Raw genomic sequence first — 19160 nt, 5'->3', positions numbered from 1 at the left:
ATTTGCTTTAAAGAAAAAAATCAGGCTCCACAGTCTTTTCTGAGGCTGATGACTTCCATGTTTTTTCAACCCTGAAAGGTGGAATTGCAGCCAAAGTCCAGGATTTGGGAAAACTCTCACAGTGAACCAAAGCATTATCACCCAGCCAGGTAAAACATTTAAGGGAAGCTTAGCTCCTAGGTGTTTCATTTCAAGCATCTGCTTAGATGCAGTTCAGTGATTTGGGGCAGAGCACTCAGCAAAGATTCAGAGGGTAGTCATAGGCAGCTAGAGCTGTTTCCTAGATTTCCATTCATTTCTCCACTTACGAGGAAGAGCAGGAACAAAGCCCACAAAATGAACCTCACAGCGTCTCTGAACCAAGCTCTTGGTTATCTGGTTGGTAGAATCTAGATTTCACTCCTCCAGCTTCTTCCCCTATTCTACAGCCCAGATATGCATGAGAGCAGTTTTGATTTTTTTTTGATATTTTTAAACAGAGGGGTTGCATTCAGTTAGCAAGTGACAGGTGTCTCCTGTGCTCTTAGCTTGGGGTGGCTATGGAGAGATATTTCTTAAATTTAGCACACAATAATATTAATTTAGCCCAACAGTATTTCACAGAGAGAAAGATATAGGAAATTGAAACTGACTTTTGTCAGATGTCCGTGGCAAATACAGCTCAGTGTCAAAGCCACTGTAGATGCGCTGTCCACTCTCAGTTAACGCGTACTCCTTCAGGCGTCCATTCAGTACAAAAGTTCGGCTCCAGTCTATGTGGATGGTAGATAAATTGCTGACAACTGAGAATGGAGCCTTGTACCACGGTGCTGCAGAAGAAGGAAAAAGCTCATTTCTAGGCAACAGGCATAACTCTAAGTTATACAGCGTAGAGACAGAGACTAAAAAATGATACAAGCTCGCTCGCTCTCACATACATGTGCGTGAACAGGAAGATGCAAGGATAAAAGAGAAAGCTGCCCCGGCATGCCAGCCTCTACGTCGAGAAATCAGAAATGTCTCATAATATCTTTACAATCAAAGCATACACCTCCCTTCCTCTGCCTTTCAACATGTGGCATAAACACAAAAACTGTATAAGCTAAACCCCAGCTTAATAGGGGTGACAGGGAGATATAGGAGGTTGTATGCCTTCAGCTTGTACCTAACAGTATACCTGGCTGTGGAAACCAAACTGGCTAAGGAAAGAATGCTTTTGCAAGCCCCAAGATATTGCCCAAGATTATCTTTTAACGTATGCAAATACATGAAAACATTGTGTTTCAGAAAAGCAAGAGCAGACAGCAGGCAGAGAGAACAGAACCACAAAACTCACTTTGGGGAGGAAGAGTTCATCAGTTGGGCTCAGTAGCCTGCTGACAAAAGACTTAAGGCAGTGCTTTCTTGTGCCTTTGTCATTAAACCATGTGCCCGCTGTGTGCTGGTTTGTTCATAAGAAAGCAGCTTGTCCAGCTGCACTTTGCTGCTAATTGCCCAATTTCACCAAATCAAGTCTTCCAGGCAAGAAGAAGGAGACCTTCAGACTGACTCAGGAGAACAGGCTGGGAGTAGTTCAGCGAGGCAAGAAAAACAAGACTGCAGAAGGGCGGCAGACCCAGTGGGCAGGGGTTAGAAACTGGCTTTCAAACCCTTTCATTCTGGATACCTGGTTGTTATGAATTTTCTCCATTTAAGAGTTTGTTATAATGTTCTACTTCAATAGCGTGCAATTTAACAAAACACAGCTTTAGAGATGAAGCCTTTTTTTAAATGATCACTTTAAAGAAAATCTGGGGCTGTTCCATCCCAGATTTTCAGCTGAGGATCCCCCACAATGTAGCAGATAGATAGATACATTTTAATAACTACTAGGCAGAACTAGCAATTGCTGCTAAAGGGTTTTCTGGAAAGGTGATTCTGAAATCCTGACACTCAGGGTATATGATAAAAAGTTAACATCCTCTGTCCTGATTTGGCAGGCTGAGGAGAAATGCCCATCTCATCTGTTATAGAATGACTCTAGCTACAGCACCATAGATCTTTTCAATAAAAGCTGATGTTAGACTACTACAAATTCAGTTTTGATGGTAAAATCTATTCTGACTGTAGGCACAAGTCCTGCATGTTTAATTTCCATGCAGATCACCACATGACCATAAAGTACTGTGTGGTTGTTTGATAGTAACAAATTCTTACTTGAGGATCCATTCAGATTAAATCCAAGTAAAACTCCCATGGGCCCTGGCAGAAGTTTGGCTTGAATTAGGACAGTAAGATTATTCCTGAAAAGAATCACCAGGTCTCTTTTAAGATGTCCACTTTTCCCAGGGATTGTTTATGGCAACATTTTTTATTACTGCATGTCAGTCTTCTAGTATTGCTTCAATATTTTATGTTCTATAACTTTGCTGCCCATTCTCAATAAAATAAAAGGTTTCCTCTTCACAGAAGACAGAGGATGCAAACTCAAATGATGAGCAACGAAATATACTTAAGGAAATGAGCAGTCAAGCCACAGAGCAGAATTCCAGTGAATTGGCAGCAGAGGCATGGTAACTGGAGACATGTAAGAGCAGATTTTTAGGGACATCAGCTTTCACAAAGGGGCAGATTTCTTTGGCTCTAGTCAGCCTCCTACAACAGAAACAAGAATTTCTGATCTGTGAATCATTTCTCATACTCACGCTCCTTTTCAGTAGTGAAACCAATCCATTCCGAGGCGCTGCTGCCAACAGAATTGTAAGACACAACTCTCAGGTTGTAAGTTGTGTAAGGCTCAAGGTTGGACACGTTGGCACTCTGTCCTTTTCCTGTATACTTCACTTCAGTTGGGCCAGGACTGCAGGTCTTTACTGCAGGCTGTAGGTTCAGGGGGCAAGCCATATACACATGGAGCTCATAGCTGAGAAGAAGGTTGATATTTTGATTAATCAAGAGTATTAATTATATAATAGCCAAACAACCAGTGAGGACCGTTTCATCCCAGCTGCTTTATGCCTGGCTACCAGAAACAGATGGGCCTGATGCCAGTTTTTCTCTTGGAGAATTTGGCCCCAACTGTAGGATATCTACAGACAATCATGGTTGTCATTCATAGCCACAATGAGATTGTTGATGCCTGTTACCTTGCTGCTCAGTTCTGCAAATCAGATAGCTGACTTGCCTTAGTAAATACAAGATGCAGCTGTCCCTTCACTGCCAGTTGTTCTCACAACCTTTTGGCCGTGCAAACACAGCTGTCAGGCAATTAGTTCCACTCATAGTAGTGGCTGATGCAGCCAGAGACCTCCAGAACTCCCACCTCATCACTGCCTCCCCATACCTGGCTTTGGGGACTGACAATTTGGGGCATAACAAAAGAGTCCCTTCTCTCTGCATCCATCTCCCCAATAGCCTGTTGAGGAGAAAAGCAACTGTTGCGAGTGAACATCTCCTGGATGGAATTTAGGCCACATGGGATATCATCACCCACACTGGGAAGGAGCAGCATAGCTGTCACGACTGACCAGAGCTCTTGGCTATGCGATTCCAGCTCACATTCAGGAAAACTGCTCTGCCACCACGCCGAGCTGATTCAGGAAGGCTCAGCTGGGTTGCAGGTCCTACCTGGTGACAATGCCGTTGGGTGACTGTGGGGCACTCCACTGGAAAGAGGCGTTCCTAGAGGTCACAGTGCGGATCTGCGGAGGGGGCTGCTCAGAGGGTGGAGCTGGCTGCGTGGTGATTTGGGCAACGGGTCCTTTGCTGCAACAGTTGAAACAGGTGCAGGCCTCCACACCAATGGTGTATGTGGTAAAAGGTTTTAGCCCGTATATTGTCTGCTGGGTGGCAGTCCCTTCTGATAGCTATAAAATTTAAGAGGGAACTTTACACAGCTTCAAGCGGCATAACTACTAAGCAAGAGTTAATGGGGTGAATTAACTCCAGAAGAAGGGCACAAGGTTCTTCATGTCTGCTAAGTCTGACATTAATGCAGCTGCTGTGCACTGGGAACTCTGTATTCATTTTCTTCCTATTACAAAGTTAAAAGGGGTACCATTCAAAGAGAAAGCCCATGCCATCAGTGGCCTCACAAATCTCTTGAGTTGAGCTGTAACCACTGTATGTCAGGTTGTAAGTGTCATTCTCAGACAGAAAAACTGAAAATATTTAAGGAGAAACTTTGGACTTTGGTACTGGAGCAAAAAGAAATGAATGTGGAAAAAGGCTCCATGGTAAGTCAGCGTAGCAAATACACATGCATATCTCACAGACTTCCTTGGCTTGGATACAGGATACAGCATTGGCAAGAGTGATGGGAATGTCTGGTATGAAGTTTACATGATAGGATAACATACTTTGCAGTAGGGTGGCCTCTGAGCTGAGGGCCAATGCAATGCTGCCCTGCATTCAAACAGCTATGGTGTTCAATGAGCTTGTAGGCAACTCTCCTACACTCAATAAGGGAGACTTCACAGTTCTGACAATGGAAACTGTGTTCTTGTTCTGAAACTGCTTGCAGAAACTGCCACTTCACCTCTCAGCCATAGTCATTTGTGGGTATAGCTTCTAAAGCCAAAGTAATCAAAATATGCAGAAAACACCATCAAGAGGCAAGACCTGCTTCCACTGGCTGCACCTGATTCAGCAGAGTGCAGAAGAAAATAGGAAGGAGTGAGTCAAACAAACAAAAGAAAGTACTTGGTACTGTATGATGTCAGTGCCAGAGACAACACAGCAGCATGGCAGGTATGAGGGGATGAAAATGGAAAGCCATACAGGTACCAGTGAGATGAGCTGGCTGAATGTGACACAGACGCAGGCAATGACATTGAGAGGAATAAATGTGTAGTGTTCAGTCAGTAAGCAGTTTAAATTCATGGACAGCATTGACAACTTGGGAAGATGTCCCCAGCACTTCCAAGCAAAGCAAGATGGGACAAGGAAAAAACCCCTCATACCAGATAAAACATTTATCTACTCGTAAAAGGCAAACAGATCATGTTACAGGCAAAAGGTATTCAAGTATTTTGCATTGATTTGGTGGTACATCTCCAGGCACCTTCTGCAGCCCTACACTTTACCCACATCCCCCCATTTTATAAGTCTAATGAAGCTGTGCAGGTTTCCTAGCTAAGCCGACTTTGGTCATTTCTGGACACCTGATGGATTCTGTCTCAGGGGAAAACCCAAGATGCACCTCAGCCCTGCTGAAGCATCTCCAGCATTGCTGCAGTCTCTTCATATCTGTTAAACCTTCCTGGGCAAAAACAAAGAAATAACAGCAGTCTGCTATCACACACATATGTAAAGCCATTCTTTCTTGGCTCCCAAGCTCCCATGCTAGTGAACGGGAAGCCTCCTAGGTCCGAAGGCCAGGCACACCTAAAAAATGAGGAAACCTTTCAGGATGATACAGAACCCTTCAGAATCTCTCCTGTGGGCCTCTCCAACGCAGCGATTCCCAAGCTAGAGAAGACACTGACTCTGCAATTACACATGGAATTTCCCATTTGACATGTACATAGACACAAAAAAACAGAGATTATGTAAGGAAGTGGTTTGCTGAGATTTGCCTGAACAGCTAAGATCCCCCTCTACAAGTCACCATTAAGAACATCTTTTGAGACAGTCTAGGCTGAGACATCAAAGACAGAAAAAGTCATCTTGCTGCTTGCATTATTCCTAAGGGCTTCTTAATAACAAGCAAGATTTTAAGGGCAATTCATGTACAGCATTCTCTTCTGAACTCAGAACTCTATGATCTCCAAAGCACATGACCGATTTCTTACTGGCTACAGTTTCCACCTGAACCACTTGGGCTGGCAGGAGCTGTCTGGAAGTATTTCATTTGGACAGTTAGCCATCCCTGAACAATACTTGGGATTCTCACCACATTGTCACAGCATATTACCAAGTGAGAGGGGTTTGAATGGTGAGGTTAGTTTCTTGAGAAGCATAACATTTAGCTGAGTGAGAGTGTTGGTCCTGCTTTGTCCAGAAGAGAGCATTGCAGAGCAGGAAAAAAAAAGAGAATGCAAGAGAGGAAGAAAGTCTGTAACAAACTGTAACACCTAGCAAGAACAAAACCGTCAAAGCTAAAAATATGTTTCAAACGGAAGTACAAAAATAGTTTATATAGTACTTACCACCACATCAGTGCCTCTGGTATCATTAGAAAACAGCCTGTAGATACTGACTAACCCATTTGGCTTAAGAGGAGGGCTGATGTTCACTACGGCTACTGTGGATGTCACTGTGTGAAACAGGGGGGGTCCCAGGCCTTCAGGAGGGGCAGGGCCAGTCCGGCAGCGTGACCAGCCACTTGGTGTCCGGCCTGCAGAGTTTACTGACCACACCTTAGGCGCATAAAAATAGAGAAACTGTCAGTGAAGGACTTGATCTTACAAAACATCCATAATTAGACAGGAATGCTAGTGCATCTTTACTAATACTGAGAAAGACACTGCACAATGACATCTATGCAAAATGCTTCTCGCCAGCTATCCAACACCTATATTGAGTGAGTGACTTTCTAGTAAAAGAATGGAGTATTTCCCACAATTATATTTAGGGAAAAGAAGTAGATTTTAAGTCTCAGGCAGTGTGTGTGTCGATGTGTCTTCTTCACACCTGATCCCCAAACTCTGAGTTCCCACCATTATCTATGTCATACCATATAGAGAGGACCCTTGAGAAGCTATGATCAGTATCAACAATGTTTTCAAAGACATCTGAACAAAAATACTGATATCCAGTTCTGCCATTGCCTCCCTTCTACACACTTCCTTTATCTACACAAGCAGTCCCAATCAATTCAGCCCGGGCCCATGTTACATTTAGGTATGTTCATCCTGACTGAATCACACAAGGCAAACTCTAGTTGCTTTTTAAATCTGGAAAGTTTTAAAGGATCATCCCTCTAAAATATATTAATGTATCAATCATCTGGCAACATTTTCAATAACCCATAATACAAATAAAATCCACTGAAAAGTACAGTTAAGTCAGCACCCCTCATTTATTTTCACAACATTTGTTTTATTGCATAAGCACAAAGGCAACAGTTTCAGTTCCAAGATTTCAAAATTTAGCAGCTTGAATTAGGCCTGATTAAAAACCACATGTCTCTACGAACTATGCCTACTGATTTTGTCAGCTTCCCAAAACCGGAGTGATCTGCAGACTACATAAAACTCAGCACTTATTAAACACAGTCTCCAACAAATCTGCATGAAAATTAAATTTTGCTTTCATCAAGGAGTGAATAAACATATGGAAGGATGTATAATCTTATTTATCAAAAACCATTTGTATAATTAAACACGAATATCATAAAAGGTTGCCTTAGGTCATCATTTGCATGAGTAAGTAATTTGTAGAATGTCAGGTACAATAGACAGAATAGATGGATGCGTGAGTGTATAGGGTTAAATTAGGCTCAATATTAGCCAACCACATAGTGATCAATCAGAATGATAGATCTAAATGGCAATACAAGCGGACTGTCTGAGCGATTTTTAGTATAAGTATTCCTTAGTAAGCTTTCATGTCGAGCAGTTCTAACTACAGTAAAACATGTTCTTGTGCGATCTGCTCTGGGTGGAAGACCTGGGCAAGTGGACAGTGAGATTGTGTCTTAAAAAAAAAGGAAGTTATAAAATAAGAGGTCTTCAAAACTGGCCCTGGAGTCTTTTCAGCTTGCAATATTAAGTTCCAAGACCATGGGACCCTTCACAAGGGGCCTGGGGAAGGAAGAAAGCCAAAAAACACCACAACGGCTTGGAAGACTGTGGTTCTGCCAATTACAAAACCAAAGTTACTGCTTCATTCCGTTGTCTAGTGAAACACTGCATAAGTACAGATGATACTCTACAATAAAATACTCAGCCAAAGTACTTTCATTTTCAGTTAAATCAGTAATATCTCTCTTAATATATCTCTGTTGTGAACTTCTCATAAAGTCAAACTCTGTTCACTTTACTGCAATAGGTCAAACCCTCTATCTCAGTTAAGTCCTTGCTGCTACAGAGATTTGCCTACTGTAGTTCATTTCTAGGAGCATATATCTTTATGGAAAAAAATAAGCCACATACATACAGAAAGAACAGCTCTGAATGTGCCACTTGCGTTGACTCAACACTGACCTTAGTTCAAACACTCCAGTTCTATTCCAGGCTGTGGCCTTAATGAGCACAGAGTGTAACAATGTCAGACTTCCAACTGCCTAGCAAGCTCCTTGCAGCAAAATTGAAGGCCACAAGTTAGGTACAGAGGTTTCCTGTGTAGTATATGGGAGTACTAGTCCTCAGAATAAGACGTCTAGGAAATTCTGATGAGAGGGATGCACCTTGCCATTTTATTCATTTCTGGCATGCAGATGCTTCACTGAAGGCTGCAGGGAGACACCGTCCTCCATTGATCCCTTTCCTATCACAGGTGCCTAAGTCTTGTCTTTCAGAAAACAAGCCTTATTTCAGAAAAACAGGGCCTCTTTCTTTTAAAACACCATCTTAGGATAAGGGAAAAGGGGATGCTCATCCCCTTTCATACTACAGCTAGGTTTTAAAGGACTCCTCCAAGAGGCAGGTAACTTATGTTCAATCCCATGCTCCACTGGAGGGGATTCAAGCCTGCCACCCTCCAGAGGGGAAGTGCGCAAGCAGCCAACCCAGCTTCGTTCTTGGTTTTCTTGGTGCTCCCTTTGAGGCTGTTTCACTTGGCATGAACATAATGAATTCAAGATTGACTGGGTAGAGTAAGAGAGAGCGCAAGTAGACACAATTCTTTAGCCCAGCTTTTCCCCACAGAGATAAAGGGGACCTGAGGCTCCAGTCCATCCCCCAAGCACCATGTGCCTGTTCCTCTTAAAAAGAGACCGAGGTCACAGCTGCATTCATGTGGGCCTGACCAACAGGCATATCCTGAGAGTGCCTTCTAGACAGACACCAGCCTATTCAGCCCTGACAAGCTGTGTTTCAACAGAAAATCTCTAGGTATCCGTGAAACTCTGTAACATCAGATTTGGAGACAACAGTGACAGCTCAGCAGGAGTTTTGAGGATCTAAATTCTGGATTTACACTGACCTAAGCTTGATTCCCATAGCGCACTCTGCTTCTGCTTAACCATCTGTAAAAGGATGGATAGGTATAAAAATATTTCCCTTCGAGAATGGCCATCCAAATAAATCTGATCAGTGTTTGTAGACTCTGCACAGTAAGTGCACAGCACTCATTGCAGATGAAAATGCTAATGCTTAGCCACTTCAATGCATGAAGAAATCAGACAGTAAGAAAACAGCAGTCACAATTAGGAGTGCCTATTAAAATTGGAAGTTCAGTCTCAAAAGTCACCACATAATCACAGCTGATTGAAACATGTTGCCTGGTTAACGTGGTTAAACTAAAATGCCATAGTTTGGACTTCTGTCAAGTTTTTTGGGCTCACACAAATTCATTCTAAAAGCTGACTTAATCAGCACAAAAAATATTTAACTGCACTCATATAGAAATATAAAGAGCTTAATAGGCAGCAGCATTACTTGGTGTCCCTAACATAAGCTTTTAAAAGTTACCTCAGAGCAGAACAGGCATATGGGGCAAAGGGGAAGAAATCACACCTCAGGTAAGCAGAGACTTATCAAATGACATAGCACACACAGCAGAAAGCCAACAAAAGAAGTTTCTTTTAAGTTGACTTTCTGAATATACTGTCTCCAAAAGCATTAAGTCTGACATCATGGCTCAGTACCCTGCCAAAAGATGTAGAGCTGTTAATGGCAGCATTGTCCCCCAAAAGCCAGGAGAGGGCTCCAAAATCATCTACAGGAGTTACTATTTAAAATGTTTTATCTTTTTGCTGGCCCCCGGCCCAGACAGCACTTTGAAGTGGTGCCAGAGAGAAAGAGGGGAAACCTCTCTGGAGATCGTATATTCAGAGAACCAGAGAATTCCAGTTACAAGTAAGCTAGCTTGGTTTTTTTCATCATAAACAAGCCATCGCAGACCTCTGCCCCTGGAAGAGACCAGGGATTTGCTGTCACTTGAAATGATCATATGACAACATCCAAGTTCATCAGCACAGCCAAGAAGGTGCAAAAACCATGAGGAGCAGCATGGAAAGTGCTGAGAAAACTGCCACAGCCTTAACATAGTGAACCTGACTTGTTAAAACTCCGACCTATGATACCAGTCATAGGTTTTCCTGGATACTTACTGAGGATCAGTCCCGTGGCAATGCTGAGCAATGACTCCTCTCATTAAAGGCAAAAAAATCATAGATATAAGAGAGACATTAAATGGAACTGAAGGAAACAGCTGAATGTTTGATTCTGCAGCTTCTCCAACCATGCATCTCAAGAAAAGCACTAGAAGAAAAGGAATCATAAACCAGGTGAGCACTGTGGCATCTATGTAACGAACAATGGAAGGTGAAGAAGCTGCCAAAATAAAGCATTCAAAGTAACTCACCTCAAAGGACAAAGATAGTCCACAATTAAGGAAGAAAACAGTACCTGGCCCCCCCCCCCCCAAAAAAAAAAAAACAAAAAACCCTCCCCCAAAACAAAACAGCAATCCTTTGATCACATAACTCCAATTATGTGAAGAAGCACAACTAACTGAGCAGTGGTTTGGCAGCAGATATTCTGGGTGCACAAATGGCCTGCCAGCTCACAACACGCACATCTCAGACCTGGCTCAAACAACGTGACAGGTATTATGGCTTTAAGCACAGTGACCAACAGGAAAGTTCCTGAGAGGGAATCCTCTCTACTCATGCAGAGGGGAGCCTTAGGCAGCTGACAGACTATGGAGAATGAGAAACTCTCCATTACTGAAGAAACCTCATTCTCATTCACTTCCACTAAAGGGTGGCAAGAAGTAGTAGCCAGAAGAGTGGACTGACTGGTGGTAGCTTGCCTATCTGAAGGCAGCAGTCCTGAGGTCCTGCTGACTTCTAAAGTCAAGGACAGCTGGGACCTTCTGTTTTGCACAGAATCCAGATGCTAGCCAGTGCACTTAACTCCTTATTCCTGTGTATAAGAGTCAGGTACAACTTAGGTCCCTGCCCTTAGGAAATGCAAGGACTCCACATGCCTGAGACTGCTGGTCTTGCCACAACCAATTCCATGCCAGCACTACTCCGTGCATGCCAGGAGAGAGGAACTGCAGCAGAGAGGAGTTCATACCATTCCTTCTGTCTTTCTCCACTTGTTTCCTAAAGGTCCCAAAGACACAGCACTACTTGAGGCTTTTCTTTGGGTTTCTTGACCCAGTTTGCTTCAATTTCTAACCTTACACTTACATAAGTATAGAGTTTTCACAGGGCAATTCTTTTCCAAGAAAGAAAGATGTTTTAAGGGTATGACTTCTATTCAGGGCTGTGCAGCTAAGTCCCAAGATGTCATGTCAGTAACTTTCAGAAACACAGCACCCAATTTTTAGTTGTTTTTGAACAGCATTCTGCAAGAACAAGAAAAAAGTATCATGTCTGCTCACGACCAGGGGTACAAGAGGTAGTAAACAAATGTGTGCTTTCTAATCGCTCATCCACGAATCTATACTTTTCCCTTTTCAGCATTCAGTTAGCATACTTAGAGAGGCCATAAATATATAATGGGATAGATTTTAGGTCCAGGCTCCTAGCACTATGATAATTTGAGCCTCTTAAGATTGTTATTCATCTTCACTATTCAACTGCTAATAACAAAAGCATTAAACACACTCTGGGGAGGGGGAGGGGAAAGACAACAAGCAAATGCTTTGGGGCTAAAACAAAATTACCAAATTCTAAAGGAAGTTCATTTCATACAACATAGTATAACACGAGTAATTAATGAGAGATGTAAACAGGTTTAACTCTAAAAGGTAGAAAATTAAATAATTTGTTTCCTATGGGTATATAATGAGATAGTTACCACATTCCCATGAGAGAGATAAGCAGATATTAAAAGGTCTTTCCAATACCTGTAATGGCTAAGGGCAACAGCTAATTCAATAGATTCGATCAAAATCACCACTTCTTTCTCCGCTACTGATTTATTACTTTGGCTGTAGTTAGTCATCACTCATTTTAGTTTGCTTTTCAGCAGTCATAAATTATGCCTCATAAATAAAAAGATACAATCAAGGAAATCATATCAAGTCATCTACAGCTCTGGAGTATATTTTCCCCTGGTACTCACACTAATGTCATTTTAAAGGGTAGCTTGCCATGGTTTTGAGTATGTCAGAGTCACAATATACCAAGAAAAGAAAGATCTTGCCAGAGTGGTGGTGTAGCAGTCTAACCAGTAATCTTGGAAGCCAATAAATACAGTCTAATATCACTATTTAGTTTAATGAACAAAACTCGAGGTTTGATTCATTAACGCACTGCTTGTGCACTTGAATTTAGGATGGTGTTGCCAACAGAAAAATGATCCCTTGAGTAGGGCTCAAAAAAAGAAATTGTGTAGTTTCAAATAGCTCTTCTCCCTACTGTGCCCCCTTGATCAGGGCAAAGGAAGCATTTACTTTAGCAAAAGAGTATTTAGAATATCATAGGATCTCCATTATATCAGCAAAACAATAAAGTTATGTCTGCTTTACTCTTCAGAAGCTGAGGCTGAGATTGGTAGCCTAATGCTGATAGGGCATGAGAAACTGTTTATTGGAAAAAGGGAGTGCAAAGAACCCTGTAAGAAAAATCCACTCTTCCAAAGAAAGGAAATGGAGAGGGGATGACAAGCAGGGAGTGAAAGAAAGAACTGCATTTTATTTCATGTCACCACTTTGTAGTGCATCTTTCTGTCAGGGAGATGGGAAGAAATGGTGAATTAAAATGATGAAAAGAAGCCAAAAGATGAGGGATATTTCAAATGGATGACTATCCATCACTGGCCGGTCAGAAAACCAGTTTCACCCCATTTTAAGCTACAGAAGTCATTTAGCTCTTTGGTAGTAACTAAGCAACACAAACTGAAGCTCAGCCAACAATTTGACAGACAGACCAGCAAACCAAGTGTCGTTCTTGTCATCTCTGAAAGTGACCAAGAGGACTGAAATATTCTGTACTCCATGTCATCATTCCTGCCATAGCCTTCACAACTTTGCACCCATTTTTTTTCTCATCATCTCTCTAGTGTCAGAAATATGATTTGTCTTCTCTTTGAGAGTTTGAGAGGGAGGACCCAAACATATTGCCCCTTGGTATTTCTCAGATTATTTCCTAGATTCTGCACTTGGCTGCAGTAATTGGGCTGTGAGAAGCACACTTTATAAGCAAGAGGAATGCTGTCCCTCCTGCAGCAATAAGGAGGCAGACATCTTCAGTGCTGCAGACCCACCTGCCTCATTGTGCCTGACAGTCCTCCCAGAGAATAAACCTCTGCAGGGAGCAATAAAACTTTCTGAAAAGCACCATTCCTATTTTTCTGTCTCTTGCATGTTCCATGCCTGCCAAGTGGAAATAAGAATGTGTTCAAAACCAGGAAGACATTATGCCATTAATCTAAAGAAGTAGTCTAAGTACACAATTCACTGCAATTGTGGAAGAGTGACACTGCACCTGCAGGGAAATCAGACCACACTCTGACAATTCTGCTTTGCAGAACAGAACTAAGCCTCACACTCTGTTCAAAAGGACCTTCCTTCAGCTGAGAAAAACAGGACTGAGTCTATAGGTTGTTATACGATAACACTATACACCATCCCCAACAATTCATGAGAAGAGTCTACACATTCTGTTTCAGAAATATTGCAGGAATCAAAAAACTACACCTGGAAACTCACTAGGCCTCATTAACTATAAGGTTTGTTTAAGTCAGGGTTTTCTTCAGGATATCATGCAATTGCATCTATTTAATATAGCTAAGGATCTCAGGCAGCACTCCAACAAATAGCTAACAGGCCAAACACTACAAAGAATGCAAATATCTAAATATACAAATAGATAAAGGGAATTTCAAAGATCTAGGTAATTATTTCCAAGTACAGGAGGGCTGGAATCTTAATGCCTCTGAAAAACCCACTGAAACCTGGCAAGTGCTAATATGCTTACGAAAATCTGGTCCCTAAAGAATGAAAGTGCTTAAATCCCTTGAACTGTAGTGACCTAAGCAGTTAGGGGGCATAGTCCCTTTGACCAGCATGATCCTCTAAAGTCATTTCATCTTTTTTGAAAGTGCAACTTTTGCATCTAGTCTTACAAGCCCTAAATATTCAGCTGAAATTTCCAGTGAAAGAAGAAAAACACAACTCCAAAATCCTGACTTTAGATCCAAAGAAGCTGTTAGGGTTCATCAAACTAAATCTCAATACCTCAAAAATGCTGGAGAGAGCCCCATCACAGCACTTTGATTTTATCTGCATTCTGCTGGAGGAAATTCAGTTGCATTTAAAGTTTTATGTCCAGCAAACAAGCCTCAAATGCAGAGACAGCAGAATCAATATCCAGTTTAAGTGAAATATAAATCTGGGTTTCATCAGCATAATAGCAAAAGCCAAGCCCTATACTTATGAATAACTTGTCTCACAGGCAAGATATAAATTATCAACAATGGAGGGGCTTAGAACAGATCCCAGAGGACTGCTGCAAATGACATAAGCAGAAGACAAACATGTGTATGCAAAAACCTCTCACAGTGAAATAAATGGCCACCCGTGAAAAAAAACAAAAATGATTTAAGGCCTCAGTCAACAGCTCAGCCCAGTTATGGAGCAGAACCAAAATAAAAAGCAAAGTCTTGAATATAGCATGTTAACCCATAGGAATTAGGTTAAGAGACATTCTTAGTTACCCATCACCAACAAATCACTAAAAGCTTTGGCTCAAGCAAGTCTGTGTTCTATTGACTACAACCCAAAAGCCAGCTTCTCATTGAGATAATTGAAAGCTCGTGCAACTAAGAACACCCCACTGCCAAGATCTACAACTTCCACATCAGAAACAACTTGAGATTTTTCTCTTTAGCAAAGAAAGTCCTAACTACAAAGTAGGACTTGTGTCTGCTACAACTACTCAATCCCCACCAAGCCCTATCTGGACTTGAGTTTACATACCTTAGAGTTCCGGACCAAAATAATAAGGAGATCTGGTCTAACAACAATTCCACTTTAAGGAAACTACAATAATAGGAGAACAGACTTCACACTGTTTTGGGCTTACAGATGACATTAAAGAAAAGCTGGGAGAAAGAAAAAGAAACCTTAATATTTTTACATAGTAGCACTTAAAACACAGGTAGTTCATCCTAAAGTGTGCTGTTTCCAGGAAAGGTTTAATGGCTTTGGTCACAAGAGATGTAACAGCAGGAGAATATACCCTCATATATTTAAAGTGTAAAAAGTTTCCAGGCTTAAGTGATCATTTCTGCTTTGAAATGTAATGCAGCATCTCTCATACAGCTAAATTCACTAAGGTTTAGAGAAGAGGGCATTAGGGACTGAAGGAAATCAAAAACCATACACCTGTAATCAGCAAAAAGAAGCAGCCAGCTCACAGATACTCTGCATTTCCTTCAGCACGACTCTAACCAGACCCTTTTCACACTGGCTGCTACCTTACAGTCATGCTGCCAAACCGGAAACATCAGAAGGAAAGAAAGAGCTTTGTGATTGTCGAGCAGTGAAGAAAGGTTTTGTGAATACTGCAGTAAGTACACTTTTCTAATATCATCCCAGGCTCTCTCCTCCATAGTTTTGTAATTGCCCCTTCAGAGTCCATTTCTTGGCCAAATGATTGCTGCTAGAACTGATTTATGAAGAGAGCCACTGCACTTCTCCCTCCAGGCTCCAGGACTCTGACAGTAATGGGACAAGCAGAAATGGACGCAAGTTGAAACAAGGGAAATACAGATTAGATACAAAGAGAACTATGAGGTTATGTAGTCATGCCCTGGAACGAGTTGCCCAGAGGAGCTGTGGAATCTCCATCCTTGGAGATATTCAAAATTCAACTGGAAATGGCCCTGAGCAGCCTGCTCTAGCTGGACCTGCTTCAAGCAGGTGACTAGGTGACCTCTGGATGTCCTTTCCAGCCTACATGATTCTGTGATTCTGAGACATATGTAAGAATAGCAGCTGGATAGACTGTATGCTAATATGATAAAGCAGCCTTTTAGATTTAATTCTGTATGGCTTCTGGCTACCAAAAAGAAAACAACAGAAGCAGTGGAGCTCAGGTACCAAAGAACCTGGTCTGTAATGTGCACTCTCACCAAATTTGCAGATGGGGGGACCTGTCAATTCACTCAAGGGCAGGGCTAGCATTCAGAAGGATGTGGAGGAATGGGTCAACAGGAACTTCATGAAATTCAGCAAGGACAAATGCCAAGCCTTGCACCTGGGAAGGAATTACCCTTTGCGACTTTACAGAGTGAGGACTGAGTGACCAGCTGGGGAGCAGCCCTGCTAAAAAGGATCTAGGGGTCTTCATAGACAAAAAACTGAGCACAAGCCAGCAATATACCCTGGCAGCAAAAAGGGCCAACAGCATCTTGGACTGTATTAACAGTAGTGTAGCCAGACGATTAAGCAAAGTGATTACCGGCCTTTACTCAGCATTCGATGGACCATATCTAGAATACAGCACTCAGTTTTGCCCCCTTGAGTGTAAGAAAGACGTTGATAAACCAGAGCAAGTTCAGTAGAGGGCCACGAAGGTAATCAGGGGCTGGAGCACTTGCTCTGTGAGGAAAGGCTGAGGGAATTGGGCTTGTTCAGCCTGGAGAAGAGATGGCTTCATGGGGAGACCTAATAGCAGCCTGCCAGTGCCTACTGGGAGGTTATCAGGAAGACAGAGACACTGGTGCTCTGTGGGAGGACAAGAGACAACAGGCGTAAGTTCAAACAAAAGAGTTTCAGACTGAATACAAGAAAAACCTTCTTCACCATGAGGACTGTCAAGCAGTGGAGCAGGCTGCCCTGAGAGGTTTTACAGTCTCCCTCCCTGGAGGTTTTCAAGACACAACTGGATAAAGCCCCAAGTAACCTCATCTGATCTCATAACTGACCTTGCTTTGAGCAGGCAGTTGGACTAGATGACCTCCTGGGATCCCTTCCAACCTGAATTATCTTATGGATCTATGTTCCTATAAAGCAAATGAAATTGTAAAAGAAAGATTTCCACCATACTACAGGAGCTCAAAAGTGGAATGTGCTACCCTGTATATACATCAAAACAAATCCATGCTTGAACCAACCCTTTTTTTTTTTTTGAGAAAAAAGGTTTTAAAAAGTTTTGAGCACTGCCAAACTCATCATCATGACATATCATGTATATAAGTTCAGTGTATAAAACCAGCAGTGAGGTTTACTGGTATTCTCTTTGGGCAGGGGGGATAAGCATGCCTATTCATAGGCATTTATATGTGCAAAATCAACCTCATCCTGCTATGAAACTACATCCACTTTCCTTTCAAAACAACAAATTCAAGGCTAGGTTTTGGTGAGGGTATAAACCCCACTAACTCATATAAAAACTTGGAATGAATGTCAGATGGTTATAAATAGCAAGGTTATCAGTTCAGAGGCTGAAATCAAATAAGGCCCTACATTATTACTAGTAATGTATGATAAAAAAAAAAATGTTGAAACCCATAACTGACATAGAAAACAATTCCAGGCCAAAGAAGATAAATTCCTTTAGTGCTCAGGGTCTTGAAAATCAAGAGTTATATGCTCTTCACAGCAAATGGTGACATTACTTACTCCACAGTTGAACTGATTTCAGTACTACCATTGATTTCTAGTAAGGTGAGATGATACTCAGTCTGAATGGCAGAACTGTTCTCCTTGCTTTATCTCATCCTCATAAGAAAAATAACAAGAGTAAAATACCTATGACCATGAGAAATAATAGCAACTATCAACAGCAATTTCCCTTTTGAACCACCCACGAAAACTGACTGTAATCCTAGCATCTACTTTAAAGAGAAAACAAGCCCAAACCCTCTCCATATAAGGTATATGTAAAGTCATAAATTAAAAATTAATTCAGAGTAGACTGAGGGGAGAGAGGAAAAAGAAAAGAAAAACTAATGCACTAAAGCTGCCATTTAACAACTAGAATTTTAAACTATTCATGTAACATTAGAGCCTTGCAAAAGCTCTGAAGGGTACACAAACACTTACCATACAAGAAACAAAGGCATTTATGATTACATTAAAGAAAAATTAATATTGAATGAATGTATTGCTTGTGCAAAACTATTTTCAGGCTCTCAACTATTTAAAATACATTAACAAAAACTATTTAGGTATCACAATACTATTAACATTAGAATGAGATGTGTATGTTCCTTGTAAGTGTGAAGTAAGATTCTCAGAGTGTACTGAAATCTTCATCTGAGCTGCTAACTGACTTCAATTCTCACCTGATATTCATATTCTGTGTAAGGCTGCAACTTGTCATCTCTGAAGGAAGTTGAAGAACCATTGTAAACAAGCGCAAGGTCTAAATTTATGTGGGCTTGAGTTGTTCGCCTTCTGTAAAGCTCATAATATAAAATCTTCCCATTTGGTTGTTGCGGGCCAGTCCACAGAACGGAAGAAGCTGACTGGAACCCACTGGCTCTGGTCTGTATTTCTATGAGAGGGGCAGGCTGCACTGCTGGGGGTGCTTCCAGCGTCTGTACAGATGCCCACTCACTGGAGGCACAACCCAGTTCTGTGCAAGCTTGGAGTTGTACTTCATACCTTTGGGAACACAAATCAGGAATCAAGTGATAAAAACACTGCAAATATAAACATAGACTGTGCATAAGACTAGAATTGAGTACACATGGGGGTTTCTTAATTTTTCTAGGTATTTGGCATTTTTGAGTAAGAAAACAAGTTGTATCAACATGCAGATTATATGCCATGCCTTTGTATCTCTAGGAAAACTGTACAACCCATACACGAGCAAGCCTTTGCATGTGTGAGCAATCCCGTTAACTTCAGTAGGGTTCCATTCCCCGTATAAGTAAAGGCTGTAGAATAGTCCAAATTACCATAAACATAAATGGGATGCAACAATATTTAAGTTTCCATACAAAGTGAAACAGCTTCTAAGTTTTTTAGCTCTGCATTCATTTTGATTCAACAGAAAACCAGGCTTCAACAAGTATTTGTCAATTCAGTTATCAACCTTGACACCAACTTCTGCCTTCTTCAAGTTCTGTTTTTTTAAAAAAAAAAGTGCCTACACATGGCATAGAATATAGAAATCTTTATTCCAC

At 41.6% G+C, this 19160-nt stretch overlaps 1 protein-coding gene across 1 annotated transcript in view; it reads right to left on the bottom strand.

The window, feature by feature from the left end:
* USH2A (usherin) overlaps positions 1-19160 on the bottom strand; it is a 409459-nt gene that overhangs the window by 10085 nt on the left and 380214 nt on the right. Inside the window, exons 63-67 of the mRNA XM_013949903.2 lie at positions 18315-18636; positions 6108-6317; positions 3586-3824; positions 2664-2881; positions 633-809 (exon numbers count right to left, since the gene is read on the bottom strand). Of these exons, the coding sequence (XP_013805357.2) occupies positions 633-809; positions 2664-2881; positions 3586-3824; positions 6108-6317; positions 18315-18636 (1166 nt within the window). The remainder of the gene's footprint in view (positions 1-632; positions 810-2663; positions 2882-3585; positions 3825-6107; positions 6318-18314; positions 18637-19160) is intronic.

This window comes from Apteryx mantelli, chromosome 3 (genome assembly GCF_036417845.1).
Source record: "Apteryx mantelli isolate bAptMan1 chromosome 3, bAptMan1.hap1, whole genome shotgun sequence".
Classification (NCBI taxonomy): domain Eukaryota; kingdom Metazoa; phylum Chordata; class Aves; order Apterygiformes; family Apterygidae; genus Apteryx; species Apteryx mantelli.
The sequence above is the reverse complement of the archived record's forward strand: the minus strand, read 5'-3'. Positions and strand labels throughout refer to the sequence as shown.